The 19,451-nt window shown below is 35.8% G+C and overlaps 1 protein-coding gene and 1 pseudogene across 2 annotated transcripts in view; one reads left to right on the top strand and one right to left on the bottom strand.

Moving 5' to 3' along the window:
- Positions 1 to 19,451, bottom strand: part of LOC722294 (ovostatin-like) — a 149,865-nt gene that overhangs the window by 22,283 nt on the left and 108,131 nt on the right. For both annotated transcript variants that reach the window (XM_015151045.3, XM_077953579.1), the window contains exons 11-18: positions 12,599 to 12,757; positions 11,149 to 11,379; positions 7,278 to 7,338; positions 6,391 to 6,536; positions 5,899 to 6,048; positions 5,024 to 5,194; positions 4,000 to 4,096; positions 115 to 211 (exon numbers count right to left, since the gene is read on the bottom strand). In XM_015151045.3, the coding sequence (XP_015006531.3) occupies positions 115 to 211; positions 4,000 to 4,096; positions 5,024 to 5,194; positions 5,899 to 6,048; positions 6,391 to 6,536; positions 7,278 to 7,338; positions 11,149 to 11,379; positions 12,599 to 12,757 (1,112 nt within the window). The remainder of the gene's footprint in view (positions 1 to 114; positions 212 to 3,999; positions 4,097 to 5,023; positions 5,195 to 5,898; positions 6,049 to 6,390; positions 6,537 to 7,277; positions 7,339 to 11,148; positions 11,380 to 12,598; positions 12,758 to 19,451) is intronic.
- Positions 15,776 to 18,159, top strand: LOC107000749 (ran-binding protein 6-like; annotated as a pseudogene).

The following is a 19,451-nucleotide window of genomic DNA, read 5'->3' as shown; positions in this document are numbered from 1 at the left end:
GTTTTCAGTCTTGGGGACATGTTTATTTCCGTAAGGCTGGCAAATATGAATGTTGTCTTTCGTTCAGATAAAAAGAAAAATTAAATGAAGAAAAATGCAATTAAAAATACTCACTCAGTTGTAATAAGATTCCAAACCCAAGTTTCAGGAAATGATTTTCTCAGAGTTTCACCACGAAATTCACTCTTGAGGTCTGAACCTGTATAAGCCTCTGATTGAATATAAAGAAATATCTATAAGAATGTTATCACCACAAAAAAATGATAAGTTTTTGAACTAATGGAAATGCTAACTAATGATGTGATCATTACACAGTACTTAAATGTATTGAAACATCACAGTATACCTCATAAATATATACAGTTATCTATCAATTAAAACTAAAATAAAACTTTAAAATAAAAAAGTAAAATTATATCTGAAGAAAGGCAAAGCAACATAAAAAATAATTAGTTATTTCATATCTAAAAAGTCAGATTTAACTTCTTAGCATTATGTTTTGAGGACAAGATTTAGTAATAATAGTAGCCATCATTTACTACTGATGACTGAGAAATTACTGCTATTTCTCAGTCATGATCGAAAATGCCTTTTACATATATAAACTCATTCAATCTTCATAATAAACTTCAACAAAACTTTGTCTATTTAGGTATGTCTTATGTTTGGTGAATAATATATGAATATTTCACAGATGTTTATTAAAAATTAAGATATTATAAATTATTCATCCCTGAAATAATCTATCAGTGATATTTTGTTATATTGTACCTAAAAATACATTACATGAGTAATATGAAAATACACTACCCTATAAAATAATTAAAAGATTAAAAATAGGGCGGGCGTGGTGGCTCACACCTGTAATCCCAGCACTTTGGGAGGCTGAGACGGGCGGATCACGAGGTCAGGAGATCAAGACCATCCTGGCTAACACAGTGAAACCCCATCTCTACTAAAAATACAAAAAATTAGCCGGGCGTGGTGGCGGGTGCCTGTAGTCCCAGCTACTGGGGAGGCTGAGGCAGGAGAATGGCATGAACCTGGGAGCAGAGCTTGCAGTGAGCCGAGATTGCACCATTGCACTCCAGCCTGGGCGACAGAGCAAGACTCCATCTCAAAAATAAATAAATAAATAAATAAGTAAAATAAAATAAAATAAATTTTCTCTTTGACTTCTACCACTAATTCCCACTTCATCTGAATATCTTAATAACACAATGCTCATTTTAAATTATTTTTCTTATTACTCAGTTTCCTGTTTAGCCTCCTATGTAAATTCCTTGGGTTACTGTTTGTGTGCCATCTTTCATAGTCTTTCAAAGTATAAATATTGCTTAGAGGTCTATAAGACTTCAATGTGAAAACTTATTCAATAGAAGGTGCATGGGTAAACTTCAAATTGCAACAGCTTTATGATTCTTTATTTCCAGTTTTGGCTGTAGGCCTGCAGCCATTCCACAATTCCAGCCCCCATGCATGTGTAGAGGTATAATGGTATATTTCTGGTCTCAATCACAACTGGGCTGCATAGTTTCAGCACTTAATATTGGCCTATTGGATTTGTTCAGGACTACTGCAAATCAGTGCTAGCTAAAGCTATTAGTTGTTTGCTGGTTTTAGGAATAACCTTGTATACAGACTATGATCTGTGTTGATTTATTTTTCCTATTTTTCACCTATCTTTATATTTATCAATAAACAAATGTCTAATACACATTATATATTACTTATTTAAAATATATTATATAAAATATTTTTATATAATATATAACATATACAAATATAAAATATATAATAAAATATATTTTATATAATACATAATATATAAAAATTTAATATATATACAAATATATAATACATACAATACACAAATATTTAAATATTATTTGCTGCCCTCTTCCTGAAGCATCCCTTCCCTCCATTTTCTAGCACTCTAATGTATTTTGTATATATCCTGGATCTGTACAAATTTTTCATCAATATGTAATTTTGCTTAGTATGTTTATTTTAAACTCATGTAAATAATTTTATAATTTAGATATTACTATGTTTACTTTTCCCACTTCAAACTTCATTCTTAAAATTTACTTATGTTATTTCTTAGTGCTTCCCGATATTCTATAGCCTGTATTTGCCACATATTACTTAATCCATCCGTTTAGTTATGGTCACCTAGGTTGTCTCCATTCCATGCTAGTACACCCAACAATGCACCAAATATTACATAGCGTGCATCTCGTCGTATGGACTTGAGTTGTAGGCCTTGGTGTTTATGCTAAGAAGTTTAATTGCTATGTTTGAATGTTTATGCCAAGAAGTTTAATTGCTGTGTTTGAAGGTGCATGCCTGTTAATTTGAGTACTACCAGACCCCACACAATGTCTGTACCACTTTATAATCCCACCAATAGTACATACAGCGCTCCCATTTGTCTTGTTTGAATAACAATTACCATTTGAATTTTCTTTCTTTTCACCATTATCAGATGTGTTAACTGACTTCTTGATGTTCATTTAAATTTTTTTCTGATTATTAGTGAAGTTAAATATTTCTCCATATCATTCTTATCTATTTGTTTCCCCCTTTTTGTATCATGTCTTTATATTTTTTGCCTATTTTTAAATATTACTGGACTTTTCTGCACAGTCTGTGATCAGGTTTCTGATTGAAGGTCACTTCTTCATAGAGGTTTTCTCTGACTATCTTATTTAAAATAGCATCCTGATGTTCTGCTCTTTTCCTTTAACTTGTTTTATTTTCCATACAGTAGTTCTTTGAGGGATAGTAACTCACAATAGAGAAACATGGACTTTGGGATCAGAACGTCTGGATTATAAGCCCATGTCTGTTATTTAGCATCTGTTACACTGGACGAGTTACTTAACCTGCCTAAGCTTCATTTTTCTCATTGACAAATTGCAGATAATAGCTTCTAATCTATAGACTGTGATGAATACATGGATTGACATTTGTAAAATGCCTAGATGTAGCAACAATTCAGGAAAGATTAACTATCAGAGCACTTATTACCATCTGAAATTATGCCATTGATATAGTTTGAATATTTGTCCCCTCAAATCTCATGTTGAAATGGTATCCCCAACGTCGGAGGTGGGGCCTGACAGGAAGTGTTTGGGTCATGGGGGCAGATCCTGCATTGCTTGGTGCTGTTCTTGCAATGGTGAGTGGCTTCTTGTGAGATCTGATTGTTGAAAAGGGTGTGACACCTCTCCTCTTCTTGCCCCCATACTGGCCACGGGAGACATTTGCTCCCCCTTGTCTTTCACCGTGACTGTACATTTTCTGAGGCCTGCCCAGAAACCGAGCAGATACCAGCACCATGTTCCCTGTACAGCCTGCAAAGCCATGAGCCAATTAAACCTATTTTCTTTCTTTCTTTCTTTTTTTTGAAATGGAGTTTTGCTTTTGTTACCCAAGCTGGAGTGCAATGGCACAATCTCAGCTCACTGCAACCTCTGCCTCCTGGGTTCAAGCGATTCTCCTGCCTCAGCCTCCCAAGTAGCTGGGATTACAGGCGCACACCACCACTCCTGGCTAATTTTTTGTATCTTTAGTAGAAATGGGGTTTCACCATGATAGCCAGGGTGGTCTCAAACTCCTGACCGCAGGTGATCTGCCTGCCTCAGCCTCCCAAAGTGCTGGGATTACAGGCGTGAGCCACTGCATCTGGCCCCTATTTTCTTTATAAATTATCCAGCCTCAAGAATTTCTTTATAGCAACACAAGAAATATACAAATGACAATATGTAGTCATTTGTACATTGTCTGCATCCCAAATTCAATGTAAATTTCATGAGTATAAAGATTTACTTGCATTATTCTCACGTATTTCTAACTTCCGATATGATAGACACATTAAATGAATTAAAAGACAAAGCAAAAGAAAATAATCACCTCCCCTCTTTTCCCAATCAGTTTAAAAGCATTAAGAGATTATAACCTGCCACCTGTCCTTCACATTGTACTGTGACTTACCTAAGGATATGTAATCAGTATAGTCAAGATGGTTAGAGTCCTTGCACAATACTGGTTTCCGGAGGTGAGAGTTGGTAAAAATCTTTAATCCCATTGCCTTTTAAGATAAAATCAATTTTAGGTCACATAACAGCCTAGACTAGCAGTTTGAACTGGTTTTTTGTTCTACGTATATTTTCAATTTCCACTTATTTATTTCTCCATCTCTAATTGTCATATATTTAGAGATACTTCACTGACATTTCCTAAATTTCATGTCTTTGAGTTCCTTAGTTTCTCTAATTCTAATGGCTTTTGCTCTGTTTTCCTAATCAAGAGTTGTTGATGAAAACCTTTAAATAAGAGAGGACAAAAAAAGACATCTCATATCTTACCCCACTATACTTTCACTGCTTTGAATTTGGCATTTTTATTGAACTAGGGACAGTATGTCACTTATATACACTTTAATTATAGTACAATACTTTGAAATAGTAGAAATTGAATTTGTGGGTAGATGTAGGAGCAAAATGGGGATTTATATTAGACACCAGTATATAATGTGCATAACATTATGTCAGGAAAGCTGATAATTCCCTCACATATTAGTTCTTTTTCTAATATTACAATATTATTATTTATTTAAAATATTATAGTTTTATAGTGAAGTTACAATAATCTTATTATAACTTTACCTTATTATAACATATAATAACCTTATAACTTTATAATAATTTTTAAATAAAATTATATTAATACAACTTTAAAAAATATATTGACTTCATAATAATTTATTATAACTATATAAAGTAACCATTATAACTTTATAATATAACTATTATATAATTATAACTATAATATAATAATAACTTTATCAGATCTTTTTGCTATTATAACATTCTTTGAGATATTGTTTCTCAGACATTAGTACTAATTGTAAATTTGTACTCTAATAATTCTGAGATTAAAAACCCACACCATGAATATTTCTATTTATTTACATATTGTCACGTATATTCACCGTTTTAAGACACAGTTGTCTTACCTTCACAAGGTCATAGGCATCTTTTCCAAAGTCAGCCCATGCAGGTGTATAATAAATTCCATTGTAAAGGATATGTTCATCTTTAAGACATGGCACTTTAAGGCCATCTTCTAAGTTAAGTCCTCTGAAATAATAGCCATGTAGTTCCCTGGAATATAGCTGACTATACACCTAGATGGTAGAAGAAAATAAACTGTATTTTTTTATAGAAAACAATTCATTTTTCCCCACAAGTAGTATATAAATAACCTATATAATCCTATGAATATCCTATGTATATATCATCAGACCTATACCAAATACACACATATTGAGAAAGTATAGGATCTTAGATCTGTCAAAACTTTGAAATACTATTTAATCAGTTAAATAATTGCTGGCTAAATCACATTAAAACTAACAAAAAGTACACGGATTTTAATACATTCCAGATAAAGGCACCGCTCAATACTCTTTGAGGACTCATTCAAGGACATTGTTAGAGAACATTCTTGGTTAATTTACTAAATCTCCCTGAGCCTAAGATTAGACATTAATCAAAATGGGAATACTGCATTAGTTCTATAGGGTTGATTAATATGAGAATAAAATTAAATAACAGATTATGGGAATACTCAGTAGAGCAAGTGTCAAATAGTAGACATTTAGCAACTGTTATTTATTTTGTAAAGTGCTGCTCACTTTTTCCGTAAGAGAATTAGTATAATTGGAGTAGGATCATTTTACATGATTTCTAACCTAAAATATTTTTTATTCCTGGAACTCTGGGCAATTTCTTTCTCCTCTAGTTTATTTAAGGTAACCTGTTTTTATCCAAAGGTAAAGACCTGAAACTATACCGTAGGCGGTAAACAAAGGTGGTTTTAATTACTCACACTTTGTGCTGACAGCTGACCATAACTCCTTAGCAGCAGTACACTCTGGTCTACAGCCCAAAGAGCACAAAGAGAGTTTGAAGCAGCCGAGACTTGAAGATTGACATTGGATCCTGGTAAACTTTTTTCTTTAGAAAAATTTAAGTTGACCTGAAAATGAAAATAAACAAAAGGGCAAAAGGAAGGCAAGCCATATGAGAAGAATCATCTTTTAGACTATTCTTCATTTTTTTTAAAACACACATAAGTTAAAAGGGCTTTCTGTGCTTTACCCACCTAATAATATCCATAATTTAGAAAAACAGGAACAACATCCACAGTGAATGCTACAATCCTGCTACTCTTCAATCATCCAACATATTAACTTCTCCATAACTTTCTTTTATTTTTCATTTTGCAAGTCTATGAAAAATTGGGAGTTTAAACCCAACACTCTCTTAAGTTCTCCTTGGTTTTCCCCAAAATTAAAAAAGAATAATTTTTGTCACCCACCTGATGTTTGAAGCATTTCTCAATTTGGAACTGGGTGCTGTCAGTGACCATTTCTCCTCCAGGATGCAAGCTATAGACAAGCATATCTACTGAGGGCGCTAACTCAGGGCTAACGTCTATAGAAATGGAAAATATGCCCTTCCTCCCTGTGAAAAGAAAATTTCAAACCGAAAAAGTGCTTTGGTGAGATAGTTAACTGTCATCTTGCAGAAATCCTCCACTGAATTTCTAGCCATCCTACCCACTGCCAAAGAGACTGCCCCGACCCACCAAATTTAATTTATAAAGCATTTCTAGGAGGGGTTCACAGCCTATTCCATAAATTATAAAAGAAAGAAATAGTTGAACATTTCTTATTACCTTTCAAACTTCAGTCTACTTTTGTTTCTTTTAAAAAATCCCTTCTTGTTTGAATGTAAAAATACTTACCTGTCTTTCTTGAAAGAGAAAGGGAAGGACCAATGACCCTTTTGCATTATAGTAGTGTTTGGAATATAATTAACAATATAGTTTGGAATATAATTAACAATATATTAATAGTTAATTAATATAATTATATATTATTATATATTTATATATAATAATATAATTATATATTAATATAAATTATATAAATTATATAAATTATATTTATAAATATTTTTATAATTATATAAATATATAATATATAATTAATATAATTAATTAACTATTAATTAAGTAATTATTTTTCATTTGGCATTGTGCCTACTTACATGTCTTTATATAGTCCCCAAGGGTAGTTTGGGGGGCAGTAAATAAACAGTCCTAAAATGCGAGGACTGTGACTTTTAAAGAAAAATGTAAAATATATCCCAGTTAAAGCATTCTATTTGTATTAAATTATATGCTAAAATTAGAGGCCTCACCATTTTCATTGATCTCAATTTTCTGTTGCCCATGAAGAACGATTACACCTTTTGAAATCACCTAGGAAAATGAAAATATAATGATAAAGTTTAGAGAACAGAAACGAAATTTCATTTAATTATAAACGAATGTGATTTACCTCCTTTTCTTATCTGAGCAATACTATTGACATGTTTACTAGTAAACTCAGGTTACCAGTAAGCAAGCATATGACTCTAATAGCTATATTCAAGAGAATTTAGGAGTCACAGATAAACTTGCTATAAAGCAATTTAATGTTCCACATTCCAAAACCGTTTTCTAAGACCAATGAAACAACTTTTTATTCATATTTGTAAATGCTGAATTACATCTAAATTTATTTACTTTAGTGAAACAAAGTTATACAAAGCATTAAGAGGCTCCCAGTGCTTTGTTTGGTTTTCTGAAAGGGGTGTTTGATATGCAAGGTATAAGCAAGGCCTGTTCATCCATCTCCACCCAAAATTTAAAGAAAAGAAAATAAAGTAGCAAGTTGGGGGTGCTCCAGAAAAACGCTTCTCTCACTTCACCTTTATCAGCAACTGTGTGCAAATTTGCATCAGCAGACTTTTATTATGATCTCTAAAGTGCAAAGGCTGGAGACTTGAAATCTAGTACAAATTCCTTGAATTTTTAAATTACAATTTTAGAATATTATTTTAAAAGAGGCTGAGACTTGCAGATAATTTAAAGCTTCCATAAGATCTTGCAGCTTGAAATTGCTGGAGTTGGTACTCCTGGTCCGTTTAATATTTCACTGAATATTAAAATTGCTTTAAATCTCTGAAGTGCCAAGTTTGGGTTATTAGTTCATAAAAAAAGAACTAAGCCTCAACTAGCTGGAAGATATTGTTTTGGGAGCTAGAACATTTGCAAAAAGGCATAAAGCTGAAAGTTTAATGAGACTGAGAGGTCTTAGCACTGTTGGCTATATTAACTCATTGACTTCTCAAAACAGAAAGACAGCTGTTGTAACAGATGAGTAAACTGGAGGCACACAGAGGCACTGATATTTGTCAGGCCACACAATTAAGAAAAAAGCTTAAAAGCCTGAGTATCAAATTAATTATTGAAAGCCTGAGAATCAAATTAATTCAGCCTCTATCCATTCATTCTAAAATATTATATTGGGGGTTTTCTCTGTGATGTACACCCTGCTAGGCAGAATTAAAGTCCACCCAGCCTATTATGAAAGAATATGTAGGAGAAGACTTGAATTGTCTAGGAGATTAGACAGTTTCATTTAAGCCAGGAGATGCATGCTGAGGAGGAATCAGCTCGGAAAATGAGGTGCAGGCAGGTTGGGAGCTGTGGTAGCAAATGGGAACAAAGATTGTTATGGGCAGAAGGAAAAACCTGTGGGAGGCTTCTGAGCCAGAAAAGCACATGGCTTGTCCAAGAAAATGAAAGCCCTCTGTGTCTGCAATGAAGAAGGCCGAAGTGTAGAAAGATGCAAAATGAAGCTGGTGAGCTTCACAGGTGCAGACCAGATACAGTCTTGCAGGCAAAAGAAAGGAGTCTGGTATTTGTTTTAATAGAAATAGGCAGTCATTAACTGTATTCGATTAGGAGAGTGAAATAATCCTAATTGCTTTTGAAAAAAAACACTCTAGATTTCCAGACGGAGGGAGGAAGGTACGAGGGAGCGAGGAAGAAAAAGGCTGTTAGGAGACTCATTTAAAATGGAAATGAAGTCAAGTAATTATCAGATCAGAGAGGGGCAAACCTAAGCTATTTCAAGAGGGAAGCTGATAACAAGTATATCAATTCACACCACAGACCTGCAAAATGGCTCAGCTCTGGACTGATCTGCAAAATGGCTCAGCTCTGCATTGGGAAGTATTGGACATTAAGACGAGCAGAGGTGTGGCCAGAAAAGAAGAAGGCAAAAGTCAGGGGCATGTGGGCGTGTCTTTATAAAAACTAGTTAAGAGGTTTAGCTTCTCACTCCAAGGATGCTTGGTATTTCCCACACCCCAGTATGGCAATATTATTGTTGACATGTTGAAGAATTTCTGTACCGGTTGATAAAGAGCCACTTCTTTGAGCTCCCCAGAGTCCCCTCCTTGCTTCCCTAGAACTTCTCCTCCACAACCAGCTCCTCCCACTCCCACCACTTTGCCTCCAGTCTAAATGAGCCATGCTTGGCTTAGCCAAGGGCTTCAGTGGAATTTGGATTCATACCTTTTCTGATGGTTTGGTGTCCATACCTTGCTGGCTTGAAATATTTTAATGTTTGTGGAAATGATGAAGGAAAGAAAAATGCGAGAGATAATATAATGAAAAAGTGATAGAAATTGGTGATGCAGTAAATAGCATGAAAAAAAGAAGTATCAAAAGATTATTCCAGAATTCTAAGTTTGAAAAATGTGAGAAATCACGTGGTACTACTTTCACTCTTCATGTAGATAGCCTCAAACACCTTTAGTTCTCAGAATAATACACTTCAGACATCTTTGACCTGTTATATTATTTCCTAAAATAAACTTAAATGTGTTTCTCATATCCTCTAATCATCCAGAAAACTCCTATTCATCCTACAAAACCCTACTTAGGCATATTCTCTTTATGTATTTTTCCTTAAAAATATGTATATACATATAAATGTAAACGTATAGGTATATATCTTTTTCCTAAACTAGTGGTTGTCAAATTTTAATGTGCTTCAAAATCACCTGGAGGACAAGATTTCTAACTTATTCCCAGAATTTTCTTTTCTTTTCTTTTTCATTTTGGAGATGGAGTCTTGCTCTGTCGCCCAGGCTAGAGTGCAGTGGCACGATCTTGGCTCACTGCAAGCTCCGCCTAACAGGTTCACGCCATTCTCCTGCCTCAGCCTCCGGAGTAGCTGGGACTATAGGCGCCCGCCACCACGCCCGGCTAATTTCTTTTTGTATTTTTTAGTAGAGACGGGGTTTCACCGTGTTAGCCAAGGTGGTCTCGATCTCCTGACCTCGTGATCCATCCACCTCGGCCTCCCAAAGTGTTGGGATTACAGGCGTGAGCCACCACACCCAGCCACTTGAATTCCCAGAATTTCTAACTTATTCCCAGGTGGTGCTGGTACTGCTACTCTAGGAAATATACTCTGGTAATCACTGTTCTAAACTCTAGCTAGAGTTAATCATTCATTTTTCTGTAACACCTTAGCGGCCATACATGTTTCATTTGTTACACTTACGTAATTCTAATTTATGTTTTGTCCCCAGTTATACTTTTTCTATTTTTTCTATTGTTACAATTGCTAATGTAGTACCTGGAATATGAAAAAGATTTAATAAGTGTTGGCCGATTGAGTTAATTCATGTTTCATTAATTTTACATCATCTTCATAAATCTCAGTGAAGTATCATGCATCCATTTAGACAGTGTAAAATATTCCATAATAGCAATATATTAAAATCAAACTAATATTTAATATCTTTTGTGTGCCAGAAGTTGGGCAAAGGGTTTATATGTATTATTAAATAATTATCTTGATGATTAGACAATATATTACAAAATTAGACAATATATTACAAAAAATTAACATTCACTAGAGGTTTAAGTGACTTTCAAAAAGTAACACAAAGCTAGTATGTATCAGAACTAAGATTTGATCCCAGCTAAGTCCAAATAGAAATGGGTAACTCTGAAGAAAGGGCCTGAGAATGACAGAGTGCATACGGGTTGTGGTGGCATGGCCTTTTCCCTCCTTTCTTAAAAAGAGATACCAGTTATATAAGTTTTATCATTTATGTTTACTTTGAGCTTCCTCGTGGCATATAGGTACAGGGATTTCATTAGGTTCAAAGAAGTTTTAAAGAAAAGAAACAAATTTGGTTGTGGAAGAATATTTTCAGTTCATACCAAATAATTGAAGTTTGCTGTATAGGTTTTGTCTTCAAAGTCTTCCATATTGAGAATGTAGTGCACTAGCACCCTCTTCTGCTGGTTGCATCTCAGTTCTTCCATCTCTTGGACAATCTTTAGGAAGCTGTTAGTCTTGGAGTAAAATCGGTATGCAAAGTACTCGGGCTGAGGGTATTGAGGCAACACCCAGCCATGAGCCTCGCAATTTTCATTGGCCTTATAGGCTGCCTAGACAAAAAATCAAATTTATGGGTATTTTAGGATAAAGAGAAAGGATGAGTGAAAGAGTATTTGATAAGATGGTTTATCGTCATGCTGCTTTATCTCTACAAGAACATTTTATAGCCATTCTACCTTAAGTCTAAGCCAATTCCCCATTTTCTGGTTATACTCTAGAGCGAGCACTATGGTTTCTACAACTTAGTCTATTCAAGTCCTAATTAAATAATATTACATGAAATATTTTACTGTATTCTTTACTATAATTAACTTTTGCTAGAATGTAGATTACTATATCTCCCTCACTATAATATGAAGAACCTGTGAGTGCAAAAGTTTACCTTGCTACTGATAACATAATATGAAGTTTTGCTGAAAGATGGGAAATTTTTTTTTTTTTTTTTTTTTTTGGAGACAGAGTCTCGCTCTGTCGCCCAGGCTGGAGTGCAGTGGCGCAATCTTGGCTCACTGCAAGCTCCGCCTCCCGGGTTCACGCCATTCTCCTGCCTCAGCCTCCCGAGTAGCTGGGACTACAGGTGCCCGACACCACGCCCGGCTAATTTTTTGTATCTTTAGTAGAGACAGGGTTTCACCGTGTTAGCCAGGATGGTCTCAATCTCCTGACCCCGTGATCCGCCCGCCTTGGCCTCCAAAAGTGCTGGGATTACAGGCGTGAGCCACCGCGCCCGGACGGGAAAGTTTTTATGAAATACAGCAAGGAGTTTACTCTGACCATACTAATTTACCATTCTCAACACAAAAAGTCTGAGGAGTCCTTTAAAAATATCTAAGAAAGATTGATATATAATTATTACAGATAGTAGTTTACTTCTCTCTTGAATATATCCAGAGAAATTCTCTACATTATTCCAAGGTAATACATTACAGGACTTCTCAAGTATTTCCTTCTATAAAAACACAATTCTCTTTCTATTTCCGTAATAAAAGTGAAGCGTTGCCTATTTTCAGCTAATTCTCCTTTATACAATTTAATATGTATGGTATCCGTCCTTTTCCCAGGACTCTTAAAATATTTTTTAATCTGCTTTTCATAGGGTCTATATTCTTAATATTTAACCATTTTCGGTACTCTAGATTCATACCGAGATGTATCTTTTCATTTCTGTTCCATAAATATAATCTCGCATAGACCTAAACCTTAGCAAGCCAGTGCAGTGTTTTTGTTTGCTTGTTTGTTTTTGTTTTACTTGCCTTTGGTTTAACTTACTTTCAAAGTGATATTTGGGTATGTAAACGTAGATGTGTCCAAGAAAAACTGAGCGATGCCATTTGCATCTGTGGTGTAGTTGCCCACAACTTTGTCCTTCAGATGCAACTGGACAACTTCATTTGGGATTGGAGAGTTGTCTGGATTAAGCAATTTAATCTGTACAGGAGGAAGAAAATACATTTCTGAAGCAGGTAGTAAATTTGGGAATCCATGTTGACGGCATTTGCCAAGGTTCTATCATGGGGACTCCCGCTCTCCTTGGTGTGTATGCACTTCCTGGGAGGCTCATCTACTCCTGCTGAGTGTATGACATGCACCATTAATACACTAAAGAGCCTAAACTCTGTTTCTCCTGCCCACAAAGATCTCTGAAAACTCAGGCCCATATCATTAACTACCCTGAATATTTTTTATAATAAAAATGCTACAGAAACCCTCAAATTGGAATGATTTATTACTGTGCCCACACTTCCCTTTTTTCTCTTTCTCTTATTTATCTCAGTGAATATCTCAACCATTCACTTAGTTACTAAAGTCAAATATCTAGAGACATCCTAGACTTATTTTCTTTTTCCTATGATTTTCAATTGTTGATAAAATATTTTCAATTGTATCTTTTTAACATTTTCTGTTTCCAACTGATCACATTCATTCCTGTTGCTATTCCTTATATCAATTTCTTATCTTTTATCCCTCATACATCTTCTATTTTTTCTATCTAGTCTCTTTCTCCTGTATTGCTTTTGCTTGTTCTTTCTCTATACTGGCATCAAACCAAATTTTCTAAAATGCAAAATTTAGCATCATCCTCCCTAAAACATTGTAGTGACTGCTCTGATAGGCCATGGTTATTCACTAGAAATCTCTTTTTAATTCTCTTACTAGTACAGGCAATGATTGCTTTAAAAAGTCCCTTCTGAAATTGTATTATATATAGTAGATACAATGCCTGCATCAGTATCTATGCCAGTTTGAAGCCTTTAAAGGCAACCTTCTTAGCAACATCTAAGGCCACAATAGCCAGACAAAAACTGTCTGAGACATCCTTTTTTTAGCTCAGTCAGTTTCTGCAAAACCACTTCTGCTTTGAGCCTTTCATCTTATTTCTGCCACTTACCATTTTCCTGCTGGTCCAAGCAAACACAATCCTTTTTTCTTGCTCAGCATCTGTAGACCGATGCCTCATTTGCACCATCTACACAGATTTTGAATGTAGTTTCATCTCATAGCTTGATCTTGTAAGAAAAATTCAACTTGTCTCAGCTATCCATAGGCCACAGACACATGACACCTTGCCTTTAGGATCACACAGAGTTTCGCTCTAATTTTAGTACACCTAGACTAGAAAGATCCTTTGAGTCCCTTCTCGTCACAGGAAGATGAACAAGCCATATGATTTCTGGGCACTTTCCTTTCTTTCTTTGTCCCCAAACCCAAATAGTGCCAAAGTGATGACACCAGGCCCATTATCAACTGCTGGGGCCAGGCATGCAGCACTTCATTAGCAGATGTTTCTTGTGGCAGAGGTATTTGTCATATGTCCTGCAATTTTAAACAGCATCATTTCAGCCATCCACAGATGCTGCTACTGTATCTTGTAAAGGAATTCCCTTGTTAGCTCTCTGCCTTGCCCAGCTTCCTATGTTCAAATATGTTACTCTTGGAGTCATGCCTCTGAAGTCTTGAACTTTGTAGGGGATATTTAAAAAGCAGATAGTACCTCTATTCTGGCAATAAAGCTTACCCTTCCAAAGTGCTCCCTAGTAATACTGAGCCACGTGTTTGATGACCCTTATGACACAACACATGGCCAGATAAACCATTTTTAATTTCCACTAATGCAGCTACTATAGTGACTCACTCTATCACAGGGAAACCAGCCCCTTTTCCAAAAGTAGAACAGGAATGACTTGTTTCTCCTGGCACATCTCCTGGAAGTGATCAGAACATTCACCACTGTGAAATGGCCAAAAATCCGAAAGATACCACTTTATACAACCATGGTTTTGAACTAAAACATTTTATTCTTTGAGACTCACATCTGTTTATAGCTGCCGTTGGTCTCCCTAAAACGATCAAGGAAATAAGAGCTCTTATATACGAGTTTTCAAGAACTGATTCCTTCAAATGCTAATGAAGAGGGTGTGTCCAGGCAGGACACTGTGCCTGCATGACAATATATTAATAACAGACTACATTGTCCACGGGGATGCCTGATTCATGTAGGTACCACCTATCCCCTACCACTCTGATAAATTATTACAAACCTCAGCTGGCTTTCCCAGCTCTCTATAGGAAAAGATGTCTTGGAGTTCTTGATTATAGGATAATACGATACCTTGAAGTGTTAAAAAGCTTTGAGAGGGAATGGGAAGGAGCTGGGCCTTAATGACTAGGCTAGGGCTTAAGTTCACACACACACACACACACACACACACACAGACACACACCTCTCAACCACGTCTTATGCTAGAGAAGACAGAAATAAAACCCCTGAGTTAATCTGGAGCATGATTGACCGGCAGATTTTAGGGGATTATTGCTAATTTTTTGGATGGGATAATAGGATTTAGGTAATCTTTTTAAAAACATCTCAAATAACCCTTCATTGAGAGTCACTATTCTAAGAGTGGCAAAATTCTAATTTATCACTTTTTAACTTATTAGCCAATACATTTTACCATTTGGCAATGTCTGCAAACACTTTGTGCTATCACAAATAGGAAGGGGATGGTGCTACTAGCGTTTAGTAGGTAGAGACCCGGGATGTTGCTAAACTCTAACCATACACAGGGTAGCCCGCAGAGCAAAGTATTATCTGGCCCAAAATTTCCGTTGTGCCAAGGCTAAGAAAGAATGGGTCAGACAAACAATGCATCTAAATAATTATTGTCAATGTCTGCGAACATCTCAGTAAGAGAGGAAGAGTGCTTTCTGTGAAAAGTACATGACACTACCTATATTATATTCTTGCCTACTGTACCCACCAAAAATGAACTTGAATCTGATCAAGCTTCTGAACCTCTCTACTGGTTTATAGGAAACACAGGGGACTGAAAGTAGTTGCTTCTGGGGAAGTATTCACGAAATGAAGGGATTAGAGGGGAGAGGTGCTCATTGTTCTTCGTATTTGAATTTATAGTGTTATTTTTCTTGCTAATATATGTGTTGTCTGCAATTTAAAAATTACTTATGTTCTTTCCCCGTCGTGGTAGCTTTGATAGCGCATAATGGCGGCAACCACGTCTGCAGGGGTGCCGGCGATCTTGTCGGAAAAGCAAGAGTTTTATCAGCTTCTGAAGAACCTCATCAATCCAAGCTGTATGGTGGGGAGGCAAGAAGAGGAAATCTACGAAAATATCCCAGGATCCTCATCCAAGGGTGAGGGCTGCAGCCTGTACTACACTTGGACAGATGGCTACAGATTTTGCACCTAATTTCCGAAAGAAATTTCATGAAATGGTGGTTACAGCTCTGTTACCTACCATGGAAAATCAAGGTAATCAGCGTGTGTAATCACATGCAGCTTCTGCTCTTACTATTTTTATTGAAGATGCCCCAAATCATTCCCAGTTCTGTATTTGGACAGTATGGTGAAAAATCTACATTCTATCTTGGTGATTAAACTTCAAGAGTTGATTCAGAATGGAACTAAGTTGGCCCTGGAATAACTTGGGGCAACCATTGCATCGGTTGCAGATACAATCGAAGAAAATTTTTTCCCATGTTATGATATATTCATGCCCTCACTAAAGCACATCGTTGCGCTTGCTGTTCAGAAGGAACTCAAGCTTCTGAGAGGAAAACTATTGAGTGCATTGGCCATATTGGTCTTGCTGTTGGGAAGAAAAAATTTATGCAAGATGCATCAAATGTGATGCAGCTGTTGTTGAAGACACAATCAGACTTAAATAATATGGAAGATAATGGCCCTCAGACCTCTTACATGGTTTCAGCATGGGATAGAATGTGTCAGATTCTTGGAAAAGATTTTCAACAGTTCCTTCCACTGGTTATCGAGCCTCTTATTAAGACTGCTTCAGCTAAACCTGGTATTGCTCTCTTAGACACACAGGATGTGGAGAATATGAGTGATGATGATGGCTGGCAATATGTAAATCTTGGAGACCAACAGCGTTTTGGAATTAAAACTTCAGGACTTGAAGCAAAAGCAACTGCTAGCCAGATGTTTGTTTACTCTGCTAAGAAGTTAAGGGAAGGGTTTGTGGACTATACAAAACAAGTTGTGAAGCTGATGCTTCCTTTACTGAAATGTATTTCCACAACAATATTCGAGTGACAGCAGCAGAGTCCGTGCCTTTTCTCCTGGAATGGTGCAAGAATTTGTGGCTACAGTATCTTGCACAGATGTGGCAATTCATATGTAACCCCTTAATCAAGGCTATTGGTACTGAAACAGATACATACGTGCTCTCAGAAATAATGAATTATTTTGCAAAGTTCATTGAAGTTATGGGAGATGGTTGCTTTAATGATGAATACTTGGAAGAACTGGGAGGCATACTGAGAGCAAAATTTGAAGGGCACTTTAAAAACCAAGAATTGCGACAGGTGAAAAGACAGGAAGAAAACTATGATCAAAAGGCTGAGATGTCTCTGTAAGATGAGGATGAATCTGATGTTTAGATTCTGACCAAAGTATCAGATATCTTGCACACATTATTTAGTACTTAAAGGAAAAGACTTTACCATGATTTGAACAACGACTTCCATGAATTGTAAATCTAATTTGTTCAAGTAGGCCATGGCTAGACAGACAGTGTGGATTGTGCGCATTTGATGACATCATAGAGCACTGCAGTCCAACTTCATTTAAAAATGTAGAATATTTTCAGTGACCAATGCTACTAAATATGCGAGATAACAACTCCAAAGTCAGGCAAGCTGCTGCTTATGGCCTGAGTGTCATGGCATAATTTGTTGGAGATGATTATCGTTCTTTATGTTCACAAGCTGTTCCACTGCTGGTAAAAGTTATTAAGTGTGCAAATTCCAAAACCAAAAGAAATGTCATTGCTACAGAGAACTGTATCTTCGCAATAGGGAGGATTTTGACGTTTAAGCCTAACTGTGTAAATGTAGATGAAGGTCTTCCACACTGGCTATCATGGCTTCCACTGCATGAAGATAAAGAGGAAGCTATTCAGACTTTGAGTTTCCTCTGTGGTTACTAATTGAAAGTAACCACCCAGTTGTAATTGGTCCAAGTAATTCCAATCTTCCCAAAATAATCAAGAGTAATTGCAGAAGAAAAAAATTAATGGGACTATTAACTATGAAGATCCCTGTGCCAAACGCCTAGCTGATGTCATGCGTCAGGTACAGACTCCTGAAGATTTATGGTTGGAATGTGTATCCCAACTTGATGATGAGCAGCAGGAAGCCTTACAGGAGTTGCTAAATTTTGCTTGAAGCACTTTAATATGACTTGAATATTATCTACCATAAAAGTAACTACAAATAAGTGTTGTGAATGGATTTTATTATAAATCAGTGAATCAGTGAACTGTTTTCTCTCTGCTAAGCTGTTTATAGTTCTTCCCCATGTTTCCCCAGAATTAGTCAATGTTCTTCCTCTGTTTATCTTGCATGTTTTATCTCCTAAACACAGACCTTGGTGATAACCTTTGCTTTAGGCTGTCTTACAATGTTTGTCACCTTTCCCCTAGTTGATGTGAAGTACATAAATTGTTGCTATGTGTTTGAAGTATTATTGATGCTAGCCAAGCAGTATACTTGATGGGAAAATGTCAGGCTATCACAATATGCTAAGAGCTCATGAAAATAAGACAGAATTTCCAGGACAAACATCTTTGGAATTGTGAGTGAAGGATATAGTGGCAGGCTTGTCCCTCCTTGATCAATACTCTTGATATTTGTGGTGATGGGAGGATGCTGGAACTAGAAGAGAGTTTTGAGATATTGCAGAGGATGTGGAATGTATATAAACTTTTTCATAATGTACTCCTGGGAACTGGGTGGGATATACCCGTATTCTAGTTCCCAAGGTGTCCGACTGAGAGTTAGAGAACTTTTAAATTTCCTTAGCCAGACTGGTCTCTATTTTTTTAAGTTATCCAGGACTCCAAGAACCATAGTCACTGAAAATGGAGTCCTGATTCATCTAACATTGGTAGCATGTAACAGTGTTTGACAAATAGTAAAGTAATCAATATTCTTGGGAGTCAGTGTTGTATGTTTCAGCGGAGTATTATTTTGTATATGTATGCCATTTCCCCCCTGCAAAGCAGTTCAACAAAAAGAGAAGCTCTGATTATAGGGCTTAAATTGATTTATATTTTGAAGAATTTCCTAATAGATTCTACAGTAGCACTGAAGAGCATTCTATTGTAAAAGTCAGAGGAAAGCAAATGTAATTTTCTTTGAACATGAAAAAGAAAGCAACTTTGAGAGTGGTCATTTAGCAGTAGATGTGCATTATTATGAGAAAACAGTTCCATACATTCAGGGTTAATTATATTAATTGGAATGTCAGTCTTTAATGTCTAGCTTATTGTAGGGTAGAAAAGAGCTTTCTACTCAACTAATGATTAATCATTGATCCAAAACTTAAAAACATCTATCATTTCCTGGGGCTATTGTGAGTACTGTATATGTATTTAGCAAATGTTTAAGACCTAGTAAGTGCTCAATAAATTGTAGCTGTTACTGCAAAATAAAAAATTACTTTAAAAAACAATTCCACCATAATCACACATCGTAGAGAAGAAAACTTAAAACTCAAGTAATTCTTAGGTAAAAATAAAAATAAAAATAATGAAATGATCATCAAAAATGATTTTAATTGAACTTGAAAATTGTTAAGATG

Source organism: Macaca mulatta, chromosome 11 (genome assembly GCF_049350105.2).
Source record: "Macaca mulatta isolate MMU2019108-1 chromosome 11, T2T-MMU8v2.0, whole genome shotgun sequence".
NCBI lineage: Eukaryota > Metazoa > Chordata > Mammalia > Primates > Cercopithecidae > Macaca > Macaca mulatta.
Note: the sequence above shows the minus strand (reverse complement) of the source record. Positions and strands in the feature narration are given on the sequence as shown.